This window comes from Beta vulgaris, chromosome 8 (genome assembly GCF_026745355.1).
Source record: "Beta vulgaris subsp. vulgaris cultivar EL10 chromosome 8, EL10.2, whole genome shotgun sequence".
Classification (NCBI taxonomy): Eukaryota; Viridiplantae; Streptophyta; class Magnoliopsida; order Caryophyllales; family Amaranthaceae; genus Beta; species Beta vulgaris.
Window position 1 is genome coordinate 24426793 of NC_079209.1, and position 25860 is coordinate 24452652.

The 25860-nt window shown below is 35.5% G+C and overlaps 1 protein-coding gene, 1 long non-coding RNA gene and 1 pseudogene across 5 annotated transcripts; all 3 read left to right on the plus strand.

The window, feature by feature from the left end:
• Positions 1 to 617: 617 nt before the first annotated feature.
• On the plus strand, positions 618 to 17699 carry LOC125492849 (uncharacterized tatC-like protein ymf16; annotated as a pseudogene).
• Positions 13687 to 17274, plus strand: LOC104883076 (uncharacterized). 4 transcript variants are annotated; one of them, XM_057391217.1, is made up of 6 exons: positions 13687 to 14033; positions 14668 to 14860; positions 14999 to 15179; positions 15258 to 15407; positions 15596 to 15797; positions 16784 to 17274. In XM_057391217.1, exons 2-6 carry the CDS (start codon positions 14847 to 14849, stop codon positions 16909 to 16911), a joined length of 675 nt encoding a protein of 224 aa, XP_057247200.1. In that variant the 5' UTR covers positions 13687 to 14033; positions 14668 to 14846; the 3' UTR covers positions 16912 to 17274. The 4 variants fall into 4 exon arrangements, with proteins under 4 accessions (XP_057247200.1, XP_010665826.1, XP_048490771.1 ...); XM_010667524.4 differs by having other exon boundaries at positions 14668 to 14802; XM_048634814.2 differs by lacking the exon at positions 14668 to 14860 and having other exon boundaries at positions 14919 to 15179.
• A 2347-nt stretch (positions 17700 to 20046) lies between the features above and the next one.
• LOC125492285 (uncharacterized) lies at positions 20047 to 24825 on the plus strand. Its single transcript, XR_007268795.2, has 2 exons — positions 20047 to 20630; positions 23570 to 24825. It is a non-coding gene; the product is annotated as an uncharacterized LOC125492285 (long non-coding RNA).
• Positions 24826 to 25860: the final 1035 nt, after the last annotated feature.

Consider the following 25860-nt stretch of genomic DNA (forward strand, 5'->3'; position numbering starts at 1 on the left):
AGAAGCAATCGGAAGAACTTTTAAAAATGTTACATAAGACCTAGTGTATCCCTGTGGGAAGCCCCAATTCTATTTGTGAAGAAGAAAAATAGAACCTTAAGGTTATGTGTTACCTATAGGGAATTGAACAAAATACATGTGAGAAATTGATACCTATTGTCGCGAATAGGTAACTTATTTGACCAGTTAAGAGGAGCAAATGTTTTTAAAGATAGACTTGGGATCGGGGTATCATCAGATGAGGATAGCCGAAGAAGATATACCTAAGACTGGATGTAGAACGAGATATGGTCATTTTGAGTTCATAATAAAGTCTTTTGGGCTAACTAATGCACATTCGCATTTATGGATTTGATGCAAAGGTTTCAAGCCACACTTAGAACAAATTATGGTAATTTTTATTGATGATATCTTGATATACTCTACAAATCGGGAGGAGCATGAAAATCAATTGGGGGAAACATTGAGTATTTTGAGGAAATCAGCTATATGCCTAGCTAAGCAAGTGTGAATTTTGGCTTGAGGTGATGAAATTTTTGGGCATGTGGGTTCACGAGAAGGAGTATCGATGGATCCGGAAAAGATAAAAACAATGATGGAATGACCGACACCTACCAATGTCTGCTATAAGGAGCTTTACTGACTTGCAAGATATTATCGGAGGTTTGTGGAAGATTTCTCAAAGATAGCCTCGCCCATAACAAGCCTAATAAAGAAAACCACAAAATTTGAATGGACGTACAAGTGCTAATAGGCTTTCCAAGAATTGGAAAAAAGGTTGACTAATGCTTCAATATTAACCTTGCCATATGAAACAGATGGATTTCAAGTGTACAACGATGCGTCTCAAGAAGGGCTAGGGTGTGTACTTATGCAACACGGAAAAGTGATAGCCTACGAATCTCTACAGTTACGATCGCACGAGAAGAATTACCCTATTTCTGACTTAAAATTAGCGACGGTGGTGTTTGCATTAAAATTGCGGCGACATTATCTGTAGGGAGTCTCATGCAAAATCTATGCCGATCACAAGAGCTTAAAATACATCTTCACTTAGAAGGAATCGAACTTGCGACAATGAAGATGGTTGGAGCTGATTAAAGATTACGACATCGACATTCAATATCACCCCATGAAGGCGAATAGGTTGCTAATGCATTGAATAGAAGACCCCAGAGGACGGTTAATGCAGTGCCTCACGAACTTTATGAAGAAATAAAGAGTTTAAACTTGATTGTAGTGAAAGGATGAAAATTGAGAGGTCAATTGCCTGTATTAACTGCGTAGCCAACACTTTTGGAGGAACTAAGAGAAAAACAAATGCAAGACCCATTTTGAAATAGAATTATAAGAAGATAGAAAATGGAGAAGGGACAAAGTTTCAGATTTCATGATGATTGAAGTATAAGAATGAATGGAAGATATGTACCTGACATTTGGGAACTTAAGGATCTAATTATGGGTGAAGCGCATAATAGCTCATACTTAGTACACCTAGGGAGAGATAAAATGACTCATGAACTTAAGGAGACTATTAGTGAAAAGGGATGAAAAGGGATATATCTTACTATGTTGCTAGATGTTTAACCTGTTAGAAAGTGAAGTTTAATAGGAAAAAGGAACCTGGATTGTTGCAACCAATGAAGATTCCAGAATGAAAGTGAAACTCTGTGTCAATGGATTTTGTAATGGGTTTGCCAAGGACTAGCAGAGGGGATGAGGCAATATGGGTCATTGTATCACTAGTAGAAAAAGGACGATTTGCGTCGCCCCATTTGCGTCGCATGAAAGGCAAAACGACATAAAGAGGAGTGCGACGCATAACATGGGTACATAAGTACCAGATACGAGCTATATGTGTCGCATGTGCCTTAAGTGCGTTGCAAAAGACCAATTTGCGTCGCACCTCATTTAACGTGCGACGCAGATGCCGAGCCCAATTTGCGTTGCACCTTATTCAACGTGCGACGCAGATACCAAGGGCCCACTTCCTTTTTATTTCAAAAACCACGAGGCCACGCCGCGTCACTCATCTCCTCTCTCTCTCTCTCCCCTCTTCCTCTCCCTCACTCAACCCTAATCCTGGCATCAACTCTAAGTCGTTTCATCATCATCATCTCTCTCTCTCTCCCTCTCCCTCTCCCTCACTCAACCGTAATTTTTCGCATCACTCTCATCATCATCTATCTGGTTTCTCTTCAAATCGAAACATCTGCTTCTTCACCAATAATGACAACACCATTTTCTGGTGAGCGAATCTTCAGCATCGAAGACCCCACAACACAAACAACGACGATTTTTCATCGTTTTTTTCCCCCAACGAGTCCTTTGAATTCCTCGCTGCTAACATGGTATTTTTCATCAATTTTTTCCCCAAATTGAAGGGCGATTTTCTGGCTACTGTTTTCTCCAATTCAAGAACGAAAATTCAAGAAGAACGAGATTTGAAGAAAGAACGAAGTTCGCTCTGATTTTGGTGATTTAGGTTTTTTCAAATATATTTAGTGCAATTTCATTCTTTTATGTTAGATCTGGTTTTGTTTTTTTAGGTTCATTTTTATAATTTCGTTTTTTGTATGTTAGATCTGAATATTTAAGTTTTTAATTTCGTTTTTAAAATTTTTAATTTTGTATAGATTATGGTTGATTGCTTTTGTTGATTTTGTTTTTCTGTTTTTATTAGTTTTGTTGAATTCATTTTTTAGCGACGGAAGTTGATTCAACTCTGTATTCACACTCAGATCATGCTGGGCTTTATTCTTTATTAGTTTTGCTGAATTTGGTTTTTAGCGAAAGAAGTTCTCCATTGTAAAGCAATTATTTATGTATCACTATTATGCTTTATTCTTCTGCCTTCCATTCGCGAATTTAAGTTTAATTATGTATGCATTTTGTCATTTTTAGGATTAATTTTGTGTAGATTCAGATGTATTCCCTTCTTGTAGTATATGTTTACGTGAATTATTTTTAATTAACAAAAATTACCCCATTTGCGTCGGATGTAAGACAAAGCGCGACGCAAATGGGTCTGACTTGCTGGGTTGTTGTGTTCATCTGCGTTGCATATTGTTGTTTGTGCGACGCAGATGGATGATCTGCGTCGCACCATGGGCTATGTGCGATGCAAATGAGGCTTCTTTGATGGCCTATGTAGAGCCATCTGCGTCGCAGCGTATACAACGTGTGACGCAATAGCTTAACAATCTGCGTCGTTTCCGCATACGACGCAGATCAGTTTTAGGTCATCTGCGTCGAGACCTGTGCCGTCGGACTCGGGTCCGACGCAAATAGGGGTCTAGGGTCCGACGCAAATCGACCTTTTTCTACTGACCAAAACTGCGAGATTTATACTTATGAAGAAAACTTGGAATATGAAGCAAATGGAAGATGCCTATGTTAAGGAGGTGATACGCCTACATGGATCCCTGAAGACAATTATTTCAGATTGGATCCTCGTTTCTTATCCATTTTTTATGGGAAATTAAAGGAAATTTTTGGTGCGAGACTAAAATTGAGTATTACTTTCCACCCTGCAACTGATGGCAATACTGAGAAAGTAATACAAACACTAGAAGATATGCTTCAAGCTTATGTCTTAGATTTTGGAGGTTCGTGGGAGGAACAACTGTCATTGATAGAATTCTCCAACAATAATAGTCACCAATTCTCAATTGGAATGTCACCATATGATTATTTGTATGGGAGAAGATGTCAGACGCCTATTTTTTGGGATGATGTGCAACGAAGAGTCATGATAGGGTCGAAAATGATACTTGAGACAATGAAGCAGGTCAATTAGGATCATTCGTGAAAGGATTGAGATAATTCAAGATAGACAAAAGAAGTACGCTGACTTAAGGAGGAAAAGCTTGAGATTGAAGTTGCAGATAAAGTATTTCTTAAAGTATTACCAACACATGGAATGAAGAGGTTTGGAGTTCGGGGGAAACTGAGCCCTAAGTTCATAGGACCATACAAATACTAAAAAGAAAGTTGTGGAGGTAGCGTACAAGGTAGCTCTGCCAATGGAGTTATCTCGAATTTATAATGTTTGTCACGTCTCCCAACTCCGAAAGTATGTATATGATTCATCCCATGTATTATTTTCTGAACCACTGCAACTTGATGAGACCTGAAATTATGAAAAAAGGCCATTGCAAATACTGGATCGTAGAGACAAGAATTTGAGGAATAAAACAATACCCTTAGTGAAGGTCCTCTAGACGAACCATGGTGAAAAAGAAGCTACATGGAAAAAGGGGTAAGACATGAAAGACGATGCCCGCATCTATTCTAAGGTACGATTCTAAGTTTCGACACAAATCTTCTTAAAGGAGGGAAGTGTGTAATAGCCACCTAACAACACGATTATTTTATTTTTGATTTTTTTTTACTATTATATAGGTACTAAACATGGGTAAAATTCTAATTTGTTTATAGTATATGACTTACGTCATATATACTTGTACCTTTGTTTATTTTAGTCGAAAAGTTAGAGGAGAAAATATTATGTAATTGGTGATATGGGATCATTTTTAGTAATATAGTAAGAATTCTAATCAAGAAGTTATAAAGGGGGACTGTAAACTAGTATTTAAGGTTGGTGGGACAAACAGAGACAAGTTTAATATTCTTTTGGGTAAAATAACAACAAAGAAAGGACAATGTTGTATTGAAATATGTAAGTGGTAAATTCAAGACACTAGTAGAATAAATGCATATTGTTGTGGTGATATTGCTGCGGTTTTACCTACACGCAGCAATATAACACGCAAAAAGAAAAGAACAAATAGAAAATGACAATATTGTTGCGGTTTCCGACCAAAACCGTAGCAATATTGTTCAACGGATAAATTTTGAAAAACATGTGGGGCCCATAACAGCTAATATTGCTGCGGTTTCCACGTAGGACCGCAACAATATATTAAAAAATATTTTTTCAATATATTGTTGCGGTCCTACGTGGAAACCGCAACAATATTAGCTGTTACTCACCAAAAAAAACGGGGTGGGTTTCACGACATTCTCTTAGTCTCTCTCACACTCTCGACCCTCTCACACACACTCTATATCTCTCCTCCGGCGAAAGATTTCGTTCTTCCGGCGACGTCCGCAACAAATTTCCGGCGAAAGATTCTCCTCCTTCGTTTTCCGCCGAGTTCGAATTCCTCCGCTTCTCTCATTCGTTTCTCCAACGAATTCCTCCGCTTCAATTTCACCGGCGTCACTTCAAATTTCTGGTGCTTCTCCTCCGGCGCTTCTCCTCTGAATTTCCGGTGCTTCTCCTTGAATTTCCGGTGCATTCAAGCTAATTCCTCGAATTTGACATCTTAGGTTAGTTTTTTTGTAAATTTTTCTTAATTAGTGTTTTACTGAAATTTTTGGCTTAAATTGTAGTTTAAAATGATTAGTATAAAGTATATATATGCTTAGTTATAAGATTTGAGTATTAAAAACTGATTCTGTGATAATTTTGCTTTAGTTTTTGTATGTCGTAATATGTTATACGGGTTGTTTATGCTTAAGTTATTGTGATATTTTGCAATTCTTTGTTTAAAGTGATATGCATGCAATCCTTTATATTGATAGACTCACAATGGAGGGGAAGGGAAATCTAAGGAATGTTTGGATACTTGTTGTTTGATGATAACTTGAAATCGCTTGAATGCGATTATTGTTTGGTGAATACTTGGAATCGCTTGAATGCGATTGTTTTTATGTACATCATATTGCCTAGTACCCTTTAAGACTTACTCATTAAGAGTAAGTCTTGAATAGTCCCCGTTTTGGGACTGTTCTTAAACGTCACATCTCACTTAGGTGGTGAATGTGTGTTGATTCTTTGATTCTAAGTGAAATACGATTAGTCATTTCCCTAATTTGTCTCGGGTACATATAAGATAAACAATTATTTTATTGTGTACTTGGAGAACTGAAGGGAAATGCTGCCGAATTTTACTTAGAATCAAAGATGATACATGCATTCACTAGTGGGATTGGACGTTTAAGGATGGGTTAGGTTGGAGTGATAAGGACCCAATGGAAGCATGCATTGAATATTAGTGTGTTATGTTGGAGTTATGTGAATTTTAAATTGATAATAATTTGTATGTATGTGTTGAGGTTTTTAGAAATGGATCGAAGTTGGATGTATGGAAAGCGGAATACGTTGGAGTTCGTAGAAGGTGTGAATGAGTTCTGTAGAACATCAACAACTTACTTGCGAGGCTGAGATTTATTGTCCATGTGTTGATTGCTACAATGTGAATATGATAACTGATATTAGGACCATAAGGGATCATATTATTCGTCGTGGATTTAGGGTGAGTATTATATTTGGTTATGGCATGGTGAGAAGGGAAAATATACTCAGGATAGGGTTAAGTTGATGTTGGCACTAGTAATTCATTAGAGATTGATATGTCGAATGTCGGGGTTGAGAATGAAGTTGTGATAGAAGATCATGTTAGGATTGAAGGTGATGATGTAGTAGGTGATGAAAATGACAACGGAGATAATAGTGACACTGAGGATGAAGAGTTTGGTGATCGATTAGGTGAGATGTTGGAAGGGGTTCGTGACCATTTTAATGAGCGGCCACGAGTGATTGACAGTTTGTCTGAAGCTGATGGGAAACCCCTTTATCCAGGGTGTGCAAAATACACTCAATTGAGTGAGGTTTTAACTCTTTTCAACATAAAAGAGAAACATAATTTGACTGATGTAGGCTTCACAGAACTCTTAGAAGCTTTACAAGATATGTTTCCTGATGGTAATTTGTTACCAAAATCTACCTACTATGCCAAAAAAATTAATGTGTCCTTTGGGTTTGGAGTATGAGCGGATCGATGCATGTCCAAATGATTGCATGTTGTATCGAAATGAGTATGCGGACCTTTATGAATGCCTGAGGTGTGGTAAGTCCCGCTACATATTGCCGGATGGGGTTGAGCTCGGATCGGGCAATACTTGTCCTTCTACGAAAGTGTTATGGTATCTTTCAGTTCTGCCAAGGTTTAGGGCGCTCTTTTCTATCAAAGAAGATGCACAAAACCTAAGATGGCATGCTGATCGGAGAAAGAAAGATGGGATGCTTAATATAATAAAAAGGAAAATTAGTTACTCAAGGCATCAACCACTAACACCCTAAATTACCTCCCCTTTACCCCAACTTAAAAACTCACTCACAAATTCCAACCTCCAAAACCCTACACCCCGTCAAAGTCAAACCCCAAAAACCAGAAAAAGGTGAAATAAAGTGGGAGTAATAAGAAAGAGAGAGAAAGAAAGAAAAAGAAAGAAAGAGGAAAAAAGAAGAAGGAAGAACTAAGGTTAAACCCTTCTTTTTCTCTTCAATTCCTTACCTATTTTTCTACCCAGTCTTGCATGCAAACTCTTTATCATTTTCCTTGATGTGTAACCAAAGAAAAGTTTCAAAAAAGGAGTGGAAAATACCTGCAAGCTCGAGCCTAAAAAAGTGAACGTAAGCTGAACTACTTTTTTAGAAAGAGGAAGTGTTGTTCTTAATATCTTGTGCTAAAATAAAGTAACTAATGTGAACACTTTGAGATTATAGGAAAGCCCGAAAATTATATTTTTGAGGGGAAGAAATAAGAGTTGAGCGAAGGGAATTAAGGTACACAAGTGATAAACTCTCTTTAGGTTTGTAATGAGATTTGGGTAAAATTTTTGTTGTAAATAAGTGCATGCATGTGGGTTTTAGGAAAAATTATTTTGTATCCTTAAATGTATACGTTTTATATTGATTTGCTACTCTTACATGTTTTTTTTGGGAATGATTATATGTTTCTTGTGATTTGATTGTGGAGTTATGAGTTGCAAGTTGAAATCTATATATATATATATATATATATATATATATATATATATATATATATAATTGAGAAATAAAAAGCTTTCTTAGTAAATGGTTTAATATTTTGCGTGAGTATTTGATCTTATAAAATTAATGAAATCAAGGGCTACATTTTGTTGTCAAAAGGTTGTTCAGTTCTTTTTGATACAAGAACCCAAGTGCATATGAATTAGGTTAAAATGGAAACATAAACTTGTACCTCCTCGTAAGAATTTGGACCAGTTACGTTAAAACATGTTTTTCAACATTTTCTGGGCATTTTTTTGCTAAAATAGTATTTCAAAAAAGGTGTTCTTGATAAAATTTTATCAATATAGGCTCAAGACTGTCCGATTTGGGTTTCGTATGAGGAAGTTACAGTTATTTTAAGATATGCTCGAAAATTTCATTTTTGCAAGACAGTTTCGGTTTAAAATAGAAGTTGTAGTTACATTCCAAAATTTCCAAGAAATGTTTTAAACAGTATTTTAAGGATGAATATGATTTTAATTGTTTCAAAGGTTAAATGACAATCGGATAAAATAGTAATAAGTTCCTTCATCAATGAATTATTTAATTACTTCCTACAGCTTTATTGAATGTTGATTATACTTTTACAAAAGAAACGAAATATATGTTCAAAGAGTACTTATTTGGTAAATCTCACAGCAAGTCTAATTACAACCACATATTCTAAAATATTTGCCTATCAAATCATAGTTTCTAATATTAAATGATAATAGTTTCCTCACCCAACTTTAAAATTTGTTATTCCTTTATCAACTCTAAGAGTAATAATCGGATGAATTATGTTTATGAAAACAAATACTTTAATCCTTATGCTGCATAAGGAATCCATATAAATTTTTATTTATTTATTTCATATTGCTAGTTTCCTAATGATTACTTTTGTGATAAATCTTGTGAAAGTTACACTTATATAAATCTTTCCTCAAGAAGCTAGGTCCATTTCTTACAAGTTATATCAACTAATGACTTGATAACAAATAAGAGGAATTAAAATTATCTATGTGTTTGTGTGACCACCTAAAAGAACGGGAAGTAGCCGTCGCCGATGATAAACGCCAATTGCATGCGAGTGTGGTGTCTGGTACCTATCGTTATTAAGTATAAATTGCAGGCGAGCGCGGTGTCTAGTAGTCGTTAGGGACATGTCCTAAAAGTCTTGCAAGCATATATGTAGACACATAATCGTATTTCCCAATTTAAGGATCCAATGATGAAACATACCGCGCTATTAGTTGGTGTGACCCAACGGAAGAGCAAGCTAAAGAACCATTCCAAAATTGTGTTTTGAGATAATATTCTAAAGCCCAATTGATTCTTCATGATGATTAATAGTATTTAAGCCCATAAAATATTTTAAATCCATTTTAAGAGCCCAATTAAAGATTTATTATTTTAATGAATATTTTCATAATGCTTTTATAAAAAAAAATCAGATTTTTAATCAGTATAGTTCAATTCTCGGATTTTAGGGATACAAAGAATCTTCAAAAGATGCGCATAATCAAAAGTGAATATGCTAGAATATACTGGAATATGCATTGGACGCAGCGGGTGCGCTCAACGCGCCACATATGTCCAGCGCATTGACCAGAACGTGTCAGGCGAGCCAACGAGTCCTGTGTGAGACGCAACTTTCTTTTCTATCTTTTCAAAAATATGTTTACAGATGCGCATCTCTTATTGGGCTGGCTGCATCAGGCACACAAATGGTGCGCCTGCCACGTAGGACTATGCCTGGCGCAGGGCTTGCGTGAGGCGCACACCTCTCTTTAATTTGCCTATAAATACAGGCTGATTTCCTGAACCAAACACGACTTTTCATTATTATTTTACGAATACACAAACATTATTATTTTACGAATACACAAACTTATGAATATCTCTGCAATACACTTCGAATCTCCAAATACTCGAACACTTTCAATACTTCAATCAATTTTCTATTCCTAATCACACCGCGTTCCTGGTTCCACGATTGTTCCGCCTAAAGATCGTTGCGCTCTTCAATCTAAACCGTATAGTTATAATCCTGAGGATCCTTGAATAAATTCTCTATTTTTATATTGAAGTTACTGACAATTTATTTCATGATGTAAATCTTTAATATAAAATCGCTCTACTGTATATTTTAACCTCTTCTCTATACTTTAATTTATGTTCATATTATTCTTGCTTTTGTATATCATATGCCTGCCTGATCATTCTATGAATAGTATATGATTATCTTGCTTTATTGTTTTTATCACCCACATGTTAATTTTGCTAATCAATACCTAAAGAATTGTTCTAATATTAATCAGATTAATTTGTTCAGCCTGTTAGGTTCCCTGTAATATTGATTGCATAATAATATATCACTAAAATTAGTCTTTTTATGTGTTTCCTGAACCAATCTAGACTAATTATTTTTAGAGTGTATAAAAATATTACTCTTATATGATTATTCTTTGGCATAAAATTTGTAATGACTTGATATTTAGTAGAGGCCAGTAATGGGAAATATGGTTCCTGACTGTATTGTACCCCACCCCCGAACTCGATCTCTAGTTCATTTTGACTTATACTAGACGGGGAAATCTACATTGGATAATTTGTCCCTAAGGTTTTCCCATATCAAATTAGGTTTATTATTCTTCGTAAAAGGAATCATTGGCGGCTTCTTTCAAAAACATATCTTATAATAAAACCTTTACAATGGGGTAGTCAAATCAAATACGCGCTCACATTATGTAGGCGAAATAAAAACACGCCTACAATATGATAAATAGGAGGGTGGCAACCACCACAATAGATACTTACAGAATAACCATCTTTGAACCTGTCTCGGTGGGGACAATTGATTTTTGTTTTGCAGGTGACTGTTAATATTTATGTATTGACGTCATATGCTTTTGTGAATACTTATATTGTTTGTTTTTAACATGGTGGACAATATCTAAAAAATCATGGTGCATTTTTTGAGTTTGTAATATTTTGATTATGAAGTTGAAGATGGTTATTCTGTAAGTAACTTAAAATACTTCCTTCATTCCATTTTAAATGAATTGTTTTTTCATGCAACCCAACGCGCTTCTTTTATCATTAATATCTTTAGTTGCGCATACGTAAAATATATTAAAAAGTTATAATTTGATAGTATACATCGAGACGAATCTAACAAGATCCCACTTGACTATGTTTTTCTTTATACAACGACGACAAATTGGAGTCATAATTGATTAATGAATAGTGTCATTTCACCCAATATTTCATTTAAAACAGAATGGAGGAAGTATTTCATGTTGTAAAATGCTCATTCTCTTAAGCTTAGGGTTAAGGGGGATCCAATTAATATTTCGCCCAAGTTAGGAGATTCTATTGCATTTTAATACGGGCTATTACAATGCGGGTATAATCAAGGGGTGAGTTACCTTTAATTTTTTAGTTACTAAATCCATTTTATATTTAATTTTCTCAAGAACAATGTAGAACCTGTTACATCCTTCGGTGACGGGAAAATATTATTCGTCCCTTTCGTTGGCGAGATCAATTAAGATGTTCGATAGATAGAATAAAAAGGAATTAATTAGGGAAGCAATTGTCATGCAGAAGAAACTTTGTAGAGTGCAGTGGCCGCGGAAGCATCTAGAAGAAGAAGAAAAATACCTGAGAAGAAAATGTTTTAATTTAACAAGCTAATGTAGTTTCATCATTTTTTTTCCAGAAACTTTTTAAATGAGGCACAAGAGTAATGTGTTTTGATTTGGGCTTTATTAAAAATTAAAGAGTGTTATGTGACTTGGTGGTGGAAAGGATGATATTCTTAGTTGATCAATGGATCGAAACCTCTTCATTGTTTTTTGGGTCATCAGGAAAAAAAAAGAATGTCATATCATAACGCAGAACCTACATAGTGTTAGTTGTTGGGCTTGGGCAATGCCCCAATGTTCTATTAAGAAAAAAATGTTTATTTTATTTGAAATTAACATTATGTCACAAGTATAAGTTATAGCTCAATGATTGGTTAATGACTTATAAAGCGAGAGGTTAAGAGTTCCAGCACTCAAATATATTTGTTTCTTCATTTATAGGTAACCAAATATTTAAGCAATTGAAAGGGAGGGGGAATAATATGTGGTGAGCTAGAACTCTTGCCGATGTGTTACATATATATATATATATATATATATATATATATATATATATATATATATATATATATATATATATATATATATATATTATATATAATATATATATATATATGTATATATATATATATATATATAATTAATATATATATATATATATATATATATATATATATATATATATATATATATATATAATATATATATATATATATATATATATATATATATATATATATATATATATATATATATATATCATGCCCTACATGTAAGTTCCCAAAAGAACCCGCAAGAAGTCTTTTGCACCAAGCTACGGAATGCAAAACATGGCTTGGATCAAGGATGAGAGATTCGTCACCGACTCGAATTCAAATAATGGCCTTTCTATTTTTTTTTCTATATGTCGATCCGCCTGCAAGGAGCGAGAAAACAAATTGGTCTGTGGTGATGTCAGAATTTTTCCTTTTTAAATGTTGTATCTTTCTTTTCTTCTCTTCCTTTTACTTCCTTTTTCGCTTTGTTTTCCAGCCATCAAGAGACATAATGGTCCGCTCTCCTCTATTCTTTATTCTTCTTACAATCATGGGGCTGGGTTGGCTAGGTTTAGAAATAAAGTTATTCCGATTTTACGTTCAATTTCTTCTGCTTGCCACGTTCAGACTTTATTGTCTAATGCGTCAGCATGACAAAGAGAAAAAGGAAGTAAAAGGAAGAGAAGAATAACTAGTTCCAAATGCAGTCTTTTACTGTCAGTAAGGCGAATCTTATATAAGAATCTATTTTCATTTATGTTTCAAATTACTCATATATATCCACTGAATTTGATTTCGCATAGGAAACTATTATAGGAGAAGTTGGAATCCATTTCATTCGAATATTGATCGGTCTTGGTTTGACATGGTTTACGTGTTATTGGTGTCCATAAGAGTTAATATTCCCATTAGCTAAACCCTTTCTTACACTGCCTTTGGACTCATATTTTTCGTACACAATCAACGGAGGCGTTTCTGACATATGAAACAACGTCTTCAATATCATGCTCTTACATCGTTTTCCCTTTTGTAAATCACCAAATTTGGTGCTTTTTGATCCCCAATTGCTATGGGGAAGAAAGGATGAAATACAATCAATTTTTCCATTTAAGTGGTTTTTGCTTCTTTTGTTCTTGTTCTTGTTCTTTACTCTTTCTCGGGTAGTTACCAATGTTTGGTACTTTCCATATATACTTTGTGGGTGCAACATCAACAAATTCGCTCATGATCATATTACAACCTAAGATCTATGACTATATCATGTTAACTGGTTGTATTTCATTCATTCCATCGGTATGCTCCCAGTTACCTGTAATGGTGATCCATTTGCCAAAACTGATGGGTCATTCTGTGGAAACCTTCAAGAATAATCGTCGTTTTATAATGGGTTTTCCCCTCCTCACAACTGCTCTTTCCACACCTGTCACTAGTAGAAAAAACTCCTTGTGCTACTTGTCAAGTGCTCCGATTGATTAATCAACCCAAGCACTTGTGAAAATTTAAATTTTAGATTTTTTATTTTCACAAGTGCTTGGGTTGATTAGTCAACCGGAGCACTTGTGAATAAGTGCTCCGGTTAGTCAACCTGAGCACTTAATTGGAATCTGATTTTCCCTCCCAATAAGAAGTAACTAATTTTCGACCCTCTCTAAGCCCACTTCTCCCTCCCTCCTAATTACTTCCCTCAATTGAACTCTCTCAATAGAACCCTCACTTGCACCGTTCCTCCTTCTGCCGACCCTTCACACCCTCGTCCTTCGCTCCTGCTGTCTCTCCCTCTGCCCTCCCTCGCTCTCTCAATTGGTTCACTCACGCTATGGAACTCGCTGCGTGAAAGTTACTCCATCGATGAAGTTACAAAACTAGTTCTTGGTCGTGACTCGTACCACCACCATGGATGAGAACTCAAAGGTCATCGATGTTCGGCCTCCTTGGTTGCTCCATCAATGGGGACACTCCTTGACTCTAATCTCCCAAAATGCAGTAAGTTTATTCCTTGCTTTCACTCTATCTTTTTTTTTTGCTCCGAATAAATTGTTCAAATGATCTGCTGCCATTAATGGCGATGAGAAGGTTTGGGGATTTTCCATAACCCTAACCCTAATTTAAGAGGATATAAGGGAGGGGGGAGGAGGAGGTTGAGGCCTCTGAGATTGAGATTTCATTGCTATGTACCCAAAAATTTTCACAAAGGAAAAAAAGATCTAACAATGGATGAGGATGTTTAGCAGTAGAGAAAAAGTCACTTTTGGAGCTAGTTGCTGGTAAACAAGGCCCATGTGAAAATAGGTTACTCTAAAGATAGGCTTGTTAATGGATAATCCATGGTTGAGATTTATAAAAGAAAACCGACCATAGTTCAGCCCCCTCTTGTCAATTTTCCTTAATAATTGACTTATTGTTGTCCGAAGCTGGTATTGTTCTATGAATGTATTCATTGAAACGACATATAGGGATTGGATTAGATAGTTGGAGCTATGAATGGAGAAAGAAGATTCTCATTTGAGAATGTTTTTCATGTCTTAAATTTTTTATGCATAAAGTTACTCATGAATGTCATATGGATTAGGACAACTGTTATTCTCATGACTCTTTTACTTGTTATATTGTTTTGTAGAATGAGAAGAGAGAAAAAGTGGTAAAAGCAAGCCGTGATATCACTATGAATAGTAAAAAAGTGATTTTCCAGGTGCACATTTGAATAAATTTCCTAGAAGAACATGATGTTTGAATGCGGTTATGGTCTTTTTAGGTGCTTGCTGTGATCCCTTTTAGTTGTGAATAATCTCTCTGCTGATGATTGTAGAAAGGTGGCAATAGTAATTCTGTGCTATAGATACTACTTAAGCTATGCTCTATTTTTTTTAGGGGACTCTCATTTTACTTTGTTTTACTTTGCTGCCTTGCCGGGTCGATCTGTTTTTGCTGTGGTGTCATCTATGCATTAGATCTTGCAATGGTTGGTTAGTAAATCTTTTTTCAACAAGAATTAGCAAACATAACAAAGATGAAGTATTAGAGAAAGCAGAGAAGGATCTACAAGCTATGAGGGACCAACATGTCTCTCGACTTGTGAAAGAATTGAACAGGACTGACTTTTGGAAGCTGAGGCGTGCATACTCACCTGGGGTCGGTTGCACCTTTTCCGTCACTCTTTTACAGTAAAACTTGTGAGTATCATGGTCTATTAATGGTTGTTGTTTGTAGGTACAAGAATATGTTGAGGCTGCAACATTCTGCAAATTCTGCCGAGCTGGAACTCTTCTGAATCTTGATGAAATGAATACGACTTTCTTACAATTAAGTGATTCGTGTATTGAGCCTCTGCAGATTAATATACTTGACTACCTTTTGGGGGTATAACAGATGATACAATTCTGGATTTTTGTAGGTTACTGCATATGTGACTATATTGATTCTTTCTACTATTTTTCAATACCATATATTGTTATGTTTAGAGTCTTCTATATTTGTTTCCTTTTCTATTTTGTGGTGTGGGTGGGGGGTTCGTGTTGCCATGGGAACTGAAGCAACTCTATGTGTAGCTTGTAGATTTGACTGGAGAGCTTATGAGACTGGCTATTAGCCGCATATCAGATGGTGAACTTCACTTTGCTGACAAGATATGCAGGTTTGTACGTGATGTGCACAGGGAGCTGACCCTTGTTGTTCCAGCTATGGATGACAGTCATGATATGAAAACAAAAATGGAAATAATGCTTCAAAGTGTGATGAAAATAGAAAATGGTAAGTTCTTTGCAGTGTGCGAGTACATATTTTAGTTACATGATGGTGATTCAGTCGTTTAAGCATCTAAAAAAAGGTGTCAATTTTAGAATGAGTTTAGGAATTATATTGAGAAGAAAACTTAAATGGATGAGTTAGTGTCCTTTCCCCTCTCTCTTTCCTTAATTATGGCCAGCTAGATCACTAAACCAATATGTTTTTTGCGTTACTTTTAAAGTAGGGCGTGTTGCATGTCGGGTTATATAATAAGTGTGATTGCTTAATCTTGGACCTTAAATGGTCCCAAATTCTTTTACTTAATGGCTGATTCAAGTCGTCAGTAAAATTAATAGTGCAGGTTTTATATATGTTAGTAGGCATTAGCTTGCTTACAGGTCAAGTATAAGAAATTTATCTTAGTTTCTTTGATATTTTTGTTTCCTATTCCTCGTTGAACGAGTATTATTCGACACTTATATGAGGGGGTCATACGATGTAATTTTCTAGATAGAGAACGTTTATCAAACCTATGTGTTTAGCCTTGTGCTTTAATCAAACTAAAATTTTAGATTTAGTTGAATTTTTTTCAATAATTTGAAATGCAGCATAACCTATGAATCCATCTAAAAACCACTCAATTTTGCTCGATCTCATTACTAGCTTTAGGATTCTTCCTAAATTTGAAACACTTTATCATATGCAAATACAAATCATCAAGATTTGAGTCGCTTATGAAGTGTCTATAGAAACCTTGGACTTACATTTTGTATCCCAAAAGTGAGTGTCTGAAATTGCAAAAAATGAGACAGCTAAGGATTTTCTTTTGCTAATACCTATATACATAGGTAGAATAGTGAGAACTAAGTCATTTGAAATATGTTTTTATGACATGCTTTAGTATTTTGGGAGATAAGAAAAAATAGAGAAGAGGGTTGTCCTGTTTGATGGTAAACTTGTCTCTTCATATATTTTCCTTTGTTTTTGACATGGAGCTTTTCTTTTTGTAGCTTGCGTGAGAGGATCTGAGTATATTCCATTGATCGGATCAAATGATCCTAGCTTCGCGCTGATGGGAGTTCCAGATATGGAGCCGTGGAGTATCATTGGTCTCATCAATTCTGTGTTTTCTTACTGATCTCTATTTATGAAAAATAATGTGATGTTTGTCCTTTTCTCTTTGTTCGAAGAGCAAGTCTTGGGAGGGATATATGTTTGGTATTGATATTATGCAAGGAGTTCAAGAAACAATGCCCTGGGCATGGTATTATTCCAACTAGTGGTGTTGATGTATGCTTGTTGTACAACAGCAACAACAAATTATTTTTTTATAAAAAAATATACGTCAAGTGCTCCGGTTGTTAGGAAAAAACCGGAGCACTTAATTCACAAGTGCTCCGGTTTTCTCCTAACAACCGGAGCACTTGATGTATTTTGAATATATAAAATTCACAAGTGCTCCGGTTTTTAAGACAACCGGAACACTTGTAAATTTAAGTGATCTGATTTTCAACCGGAGCACTTGATAAATACTCAAGTGCTCATATGACGTCTGCTATAGGTCAAATACGGAGCACTTGTACAGTTTTTAACTGGAGCACTTGATGTTTTTTCCACTAGTGTCTGGATATCAAGTGCCAAATTGTCGCCCGTTTCCTTATTTCTTCGATAATAGAGTTGGCTATCTTTGTGGCATCGATTGTACAAGTTCGTGAAGAAGGCTGGACGAGTGGAATGAGGGGGAGCGGCTCGATCGACAAAAAAGAAGAGTAGCCCCCCTAGAACCTGGCAAAGGAATTATCAATGAATTCCCGAACAATTCTCAACCAACATCCGCGATTCATTCTCGTAAAGATTATAACACACGGAAGACTCCTTACCTTAGGAGCAGGATGAGTGATACATCCGGCGAGCGCCGGTGAAGAACGCAAGTAAACTTGTAGCTTAAGCATTGTTATACTCCATCAAGAGAAAGAAGGTCAATCGCATATTAAAGGAGCGAACCCAAAAGCTCCGCTTTTCGGAGCAGACCAATCTCCCGTACCGCCCCTCTGACTTTCTCTCTATAAAAAAAGCCTGCGGGAAGCACGTAGAGCCACTAATGTCGTGGCGAAGGTTATACTTCAAAAAGTAAGCGAAGCTAAGGTTTCGTATGTGTTATATCCTTTCGATCAAGCAACAACTTCTAGGGCAATGAAATTGTTCAAGAAGTCAAAAAAGAGCGCTAGGGAAAAATGTAATTTGAGTGCCGCGAAAAAGCTATCTTTTAAATAAGACAGGGATCGCCCGCTCGACAATTTAACCTTGGGGAGGAGACAAAACACTAAAAATAATTTAAACTCAAAAAATCTTCTTTTTTCATTTTTTTATATGAACAAGATTAGTATCGAAGAGTTGGTGAACATTGTTCTGACTCATAGCTTTAAGATGACTACATAAAATCGAGCTTCAACGCCACCTAGACTTTTAATCATAGACAGACTTGCACTGACCTCAACATAAAAGGATGAGCCCGGTCTGTATATTTGTACGCATTGGCTTAACTCACTCCTAACCTCCTTATACACTGAAAAGAACACATAATTAAATAGCCTAGTTAAAGCGGAACGAAAAGGAGTTTGAAGTCGGGACAGCATGGATACGAGACTTTTGAAGTTCAGTTTGGAATCATTGCGGTTTTCTATCTTCAGATTAACAAATGAAAAAAAGAACCAAGACCTTTCAGCGATTCGACGCGCTCCCCTAAGCTAGACGCTTTACCTACCTGACCTCAGAGAGAATAGAATGAGTCGCCCTAGCCCTAGTCTTACTAAGAGTTTGAATTGCTCTGTAGGATAGTAGGGCGAATTAATTGCATTAGTGCGATTTGGCTAGCTGAATCGCCCAGCGAACAAATCGCCTCCTTGCTAAAAAGAAAAGCGGACCCGCAAAATAGCGTCTTCGATGTTGCATATAAAAAAAGGTTTCTTTTTCAACCAGATGTTTTTTTTCTTTTGGCTTAGAAGCCCGTAGGTTGTACGCCAGCCATATGTAGCTTGAACTGTGATGGCCAAAATGGTTAGATATTGTCGATCCTTAAAAAGCTTTTGGTTCAATTTTCACACTTGATGCATTGTCTGCACGTCCAACATTCACTCTCAGAAATTTGAACCGGAAAAGATGAGTCTGAATAGAAAATATGTTGAGTAACTCGATCTAGACTAGTCAAAGTCTAGTTTTAGTAGTCCAATCTACAATGAAAACAATATGAGTATGGGGATGAAATTTCAAATTTTAAAGATAAAAAAATGGATATAGAGATAAAGGATTATGAATAATTGACCCAAATTTGATGACCTAGGCCTCAAAATAATTATACTGCCTCTGTATCTTTTTACTTTACCTACTGTTTTTTACACTTTTGTCGATGCACTTCTTAGATTTTAGATATCTTTTACTGCATATTACCAACGTTTTTAACGATTGAATATTAATAAAGTAATCAAATGAGACGAATCAAACAAAAACCCACACGACTATATTTTTTCTTATATATTGAGAAATTTTCTCTAATTGTGAATAGTGTCAAGATTACAAGTGGATAAAACACTTGGAAAATATTATGTGTCACTTAATAGCAGATTCGATTTTAACAAAATCAGATCCTTCAAAATCGGATCCGCAAATATTGTAATTTTTGGGCGGCAAAGCGAGGGAATTTTACTAATCCGTTTTTTAGTGAACCAAATCAGTAAATATGCGGAACTAGCCCAAGTCGCCCCATAAAACGCTGGCCCAACTCTCCCAAAAATGGTGGCCCAACTTCACCCAAACACGCTGACGCAACTTCCTTAATATAACCTAACCCTAAACGCCTCTTTCCCCACTTCTCCTCTCTTCTATGTCTCTCTCTTAAGCCCTCGCCCACTCCCCACTCACCATCATCTTCTATGTCTTCAACTTCACCTCTCTCGTCGTTCCTCATCCCTCGTTGACAACCACCAACACCATTGCAACATCACCCACACCTTCTTTAGTATATTCACGTCTTCGCCACAAGCACCACCACCGTTTTCGCACTCTCCTCTTGTAATAGCCCTATTTTTATGAGCGTTTATTTAAAAGCTAATTATAATTATTAAATTAATTATGTTTCAGATACTCTTATTTTATTTGAGTTGGAGTCTGAATTATTTTGTCGTGTTATAATATATTTATTTGTTTAATCTTATGAGGTTATTATTATTATTTTGTATTTTGGGTTTGTGCAATTAATTGAGCGGTATTTCGCGAATTAGATAACCAAGGTCGGTTTCCTTCTCAAAACCATCCAACCCTTTTGTTATGTTTGTCGGTTAATGAAACCAAAACCCAAGCCCCATCTTTTCTCTTCCCTATCATTTCTTACACCCAAGAGGAAACCCTAAACTCCAAAACTGAAACCCCAACCCATGAAAACCCAAAACCCTTATCTCTCTCCTCCGTCGTTGCCTCGTAGATTTCCCCTGCTTGCCATAGCTTGTGCGTCCTTCCTCCGCAAGGCGTCTGTCGTCCATTCCAGTTCTCCTTATCGCGTGTTGTTGTTTGCGTTGTTGTTGCTGATGTGTATGCGGTATTGTTGTGCTGTCGATGCTGCTGCTACTCGCTAGTGTCGTTGTCGCCGGAGCCAAGATGCAGCTACAACCCTACTTTTATCTCTTCGATTTCTCTCCACTAATTCGTTCTGGTCGCTGCTGCATCGAGACCCGGTGTTTGCCATCCAGGTCGGTCCTTGTCGCCACTTCCGTGTGTCTGCTGCCAATCTCGCCAGTGCTCGATTGTAGCCTCACTGGAGGCCCAGCTCCCATCCCCTGTTCTTCGTGGCTCTTGTGAGAAGAGGTACACTCGCACCTTTGTATCCCCCCCCCCCCCCCCCCGAAATTCTGATTAAACACAAGTTTAATTACCCTTGTTAATTTGTTTAAGTTGAACCTAAATCAGATTCAGTTAACCTAGAATTGGATTTTTGTTTCATTTCAAGATTTGATGATGATTAGATAATTGATTATGGAGTATTAGTTTCATTCAGTGGAGCTGTAGTGGTTGTTGTTGAACGTTGTTGTTGTTGTTCTCGAAGGGTTGTTGTTGCTGTTATGTTATTGTATGTTGATGTTACTGTTGTTGTTGATGTTCTGTTATTGTATTGTTGATGTTGCTATTGTTGTTGTTGTGGTTGTGGTGGTTGTTGTGGAGTTGTTCAAGAGTTATTGTTGTTGTTGTTGTTGTTGTTGTTGTTGTTGTTGTGTTGTTAGTATTATTAGACTTAGGCTCATGTGTATTGAATGATTAATTCCATTAATAGTTGGAATCTAGTTTACATATTAAGAACATTAGATGAATTAGTCTTTTTAAATAGATAAGTAGATTGAAAAGTGAATTCTTTTCATGGGAGTGATTGGTTTAATTCATCGTTGCTAAATTGAGTATAGAGTGAATCGAGTTGTTAATCTTATTATGCTTCCAGAGGATGAATAAAACTATAAAGAGTTCTTATAAAGTATCGTGAGGAATTATGCTTGTGTTATTATTGTTGTGGTTTAAGTAGGTGGAATGATTTATGAAATTGAGAATATAGATTAGTCGATACGTGATGTGATTTTTGTTGGCGGTTCGAACTCTTTTTGTGTTTTTATGAACGTATGGACGAACAACAATAACAATAAAAGGGATAGGCTCTTAAATCGCAGTTTAAGAGGTTCTCTTGTGAGTCTCGGCTCCAAGATCACACAAAGTCGCGGTTTGTGTATTTGAACTCTTAGTTCTATGCAAGAACAACAAGCTTAACACTTCAATTTATAAACTCTACTACTTTTATTATTATGGACGAAAATCTTGATTTATTGTACAAGATTCCTAAACCTATTAAAACTAGTAAATCCTAAGGATAAACACAAATAACTGACTAACTTATCTATCTTTATCTTAAAGGATAAAGATAAATAACAAACTAAAACTAATCTATACCACACACCTATTATCTAATTCACACGCCTATTTTAAAATAAACATAAAAATAAGACTCATAATCAGACTCAATGACAAGGAATTAGACTCCTAAGTATAATAGGATTTCTTTATCACTCACACAACTGAAATTAAAGACTTAGAAATAATTAAACTACATAGTCTCCTAATAGAACAAGGATACTACATAGATGTCCTAACAGAACTAGGACTCATAGAAAATGAGCATATCATATACGTATCAATACGATAAGTACAAGGTTTTAATGACAAGTTTAGACTCTTAAGAGAGAATGTTTATGAATTTACAGTTCATTTAACATACTCGTTCTAGTTAAGTAAATCATGTATGTTGGGAAGATTTACTTCGACTAGTTTCGTTATTTGAATTGAATGGAGATGTTTATTTATTATTATTAGTGATTGATGAATTATATATTGGAGGTTGACTAGACTTGTGATGATATGGTATTAAACTTAGAGGGTTCTAATTGAGAAGTTTATAACTTATATATGTTTATTTGGTTAACAAAGAGACCAGGTAACTGTTGATGATTATATAAAGGTCACAATAGTTCTTCATGATCGTTTGCGATGTCTTCTCATAAAATAGATTGAGTGAACATGGTGAAAAGATAACCTTATAAATGAATTCATATAGTAAAGTTAGGTAATTGGTAAATTTAGTAAAAAGAAGTTAATAAATTATTTCATTTACTTATTAAGTAAGCAAATAGTATAGTAAGCTACTTTCATATCGACTAAATGTTCTAAATCATGATATCATCCACTTCACTGTCAAAGGATTAAGTAGTAACAATTGAACTAATCATAGTTAACTTGGATTGTGAGTTGGTTGGTGCTGGAAAGAGTTTTAAAAAGGATTGACTAATCATTGTTAATAATGTGGAGACTATTAGAGTTAGCTTGGCAAGTTATGTAATAAATTGTTAAGGATGTGTTCAATAAATGATTTTAGTTCAATGGCTACAATGGAGTAATATAATAAGTTATAATGTTTAACAGAATCACTAGACTAAGTTAATACTTTGTATTACTAAAGTAAAATTTTGTGGGATTACATTAACGTAGCTCAGCTAGATATATATATGTGGTTTTGTAATCTAATTGGAACAGGGCTGACTCGCTCTATATGACCATGAGTATGGTGTGTACTTGGTTTTATTATTGATTATGTTATTTAGAACTCAGCTAATGGTATAATTTGGATCATATTTAATTACTTAATCCACCTTAATTTGATTGATGAAGCTTGACTTGTGTGTTTCAAGTTAACTCTCCTTAGTTAATTCTAAGAGAGAGACCTATATATGGTAATTGTTGTTGGTGCTTGATAACAATAATATCATTGTTGAGATAAATGTTAATTCATAACTATGAAGTATAAAAGAGTATAAACAATTTATATGTAAAGGTATGTGCTGTATGGAATTGGTTTAGTAACTCTTATTAGTTAATTCTAGCTGAGAGACCATTTGCTATTGTTGTTGGTATTGATCAGATAAGATTGCTTATGAGTTATGGTAATTTATAAGTTTATGATTGGATTGGGTTGAAATTATGTGCATAAATATATATAAATATATATATATATATATATATATATATATATATATATATATATATATATATATTGAACCTCAATTACGTATGGAAGAACTATGACATGTAAGTTATAGTTTTCTAAGGTCAAGTCTTCTAGTAAGGTTGGTTGTGCAAAAGTTGTGAAGAATTGCTAATATTATTGGATGAGTTATATGAATGATGATTGAGTTATGAATGATAATTGAAAGGAATCTAAAAGGGGAAAGTGGCCTCGTCTCAATCGACGGATGAGGTGACATGAACAATGCCCTATGGACTGTGAACCTTGGGAGCCCATAGGGAAACCTGCCCATTGCTCTATGGGGCGAAAATGTGAAACCTGTGGATGGTTGATTGAATCAGCGTAAAAATGTACTCCGGACTAGTCGCGGTTATTGGCCAAAAGTAAAGTGAATGGTTGGGTGAAGACCCCCACTGTCGGAGTGTAAGCTATGTCTCCTCCGCCGCGTTCTCTTTCGCCCTGGTTAAAAGAAAGTTATCTCAAATTGTGGTAAGTTGTTTTGATATTGGATTCCCAATAAGGAATCATATCAGGTAAGTTATGAATGTTTATTCAGTATATGAATATAAATATCGATATTGGTTTCCTGATATGGAGGCATATCATGGTAATTGATACTCATGTTAGACATCCGATAAGGAATCGTATCTTGTTATGTGGATTCCCAATAAGGAATCGTTATATTGAAATTTGTTATGATATATATTGCCTGATAAGAGGTTGTTTATAAAAATATAAGAAAGTGGTTGATAGAGTATAAAAGCTTAAGTTCGGATTTCCGTTAAGAAATCGACTAAAGGAAATGAAGAATATTGTTTATATCAGAGTTGGTGACCTCAAATTCCTACTATGAAATCGTGGTAAGTTGAAAGGTTGATTAAATGAGAATATATGAAACATGTCATTGTTGGGAGTCACCTTACTGCATTTGTTACTATGTGATTAATGATGTATTATGAAATGTGGAATTGGAAATGTAATATGTATGTTCAACAAGAATATTGCTGCTAAGCATGCTATGACGGATATGATTGTTGAACTTATATTGATTGTTGAGAGTCGTTTTCAAGTAAAAAACCACCAAAGCATGTGAATCTCTTGTTTATGGGTTAGTACTCAGCTTTGCCGATGTGTATATGTTGTTTTGTCATTTCTGTGGCCTGTCACTTGGTGGGTGGCAGTTTCCTTAAATGTTTCAGGTTGAAGCCGTAAGTTAACCTTTTGCAAGTTGAAGCTAATACAAGCTGGAGTAGTATTATAGTTGTTATCGAAGTGAGGACGCTTGACTTTGTAATAATTAGTCATTTAGTATTTATAATCTATCTTTATATCTAAGAGTTGTTAGTGCTCCTGATTCTCTGTTGGATGTTGCTCCCCGAAATCGTTGAGGTTGTAGAGTTTTGGAAGTAATTTATTATTTGAAACTGTAACAGGTTTAAACTATTTCTCGCTTTAAAGTTGTCCTATTATCAAAGGAAACTCTACCGGATTTCCTACAGAAATATATTAGAATAGAGTTAGAGAAACAGAGCTTGTTATAATAGTTAAATTAATATGAATAGAATTTGGGAATGGAGTTCCACACTCTCCGATGTAGTTCGATGAGTGATGGTGATAGTCCGAGTTATCTCGATTAGAGTCTCTTTCGCTGTGCTTAATGATCTGTAAGATGGTCGGAAAAAATCGGGTTGTTACACTTACACCTCCTCTACCCTTTGTCATTGTAAATTAAACCACCACCACTCAACATCATATATCATCATCTTCATTAGCAAATCATCTTCACCCTCTCATCAGTAGGCGGTGGTAGAGGCCAGAGGGGAAATCTTTAATTTTTTTCCTATATTATCATCATCTTCATCAACAACCACCATCACCATGCAACACTAGATAATTTTATTTTCAATTTTTCCGATTCTTGATCAGCAACCATGATAAGTGTGTTTCTAACGCATTTTATAGACTCTTTTTAGCTTATTTTGATCCTCTTTCTCCCCTTTCTCCCCTCTTTCTTCTCCATTTCCCCTTCTATTTCATTCACTTGATCAATGTTGATCATAGTGATACTTTGCTAGATTCTCAGTCATTTTTTACCATATTTCTAGTACATTTGCTTTCACCCTATTTTGCCATGTTTCTAATATAGGTGGAGTTACCTAAGGCGGCTACGAGTTGTAGAGCCAGAAAAGAAAGTAATGAAAATATAGCACACGTTGAGATATGGTGCACTCGCACCATGCCCTATGTATGCTCGCACAAAGGAGCACATTGCACAATATAATCTTGAATAGGGAAGTTCAAACGCACATAACTTTAATACCACAAATCAGATTAAGGTAATTCTCGATGAAGGGGAAAGCTCGTTTCAATATCTTTCCAACGGCTGTTCATAAGCTTGATTTGGATAAAAAAAAAAACGAAAAAGTTATGCTCGTTTTAAGTTGAACTGTCTGACCAGATCAGAAAGAATGGTGCGCC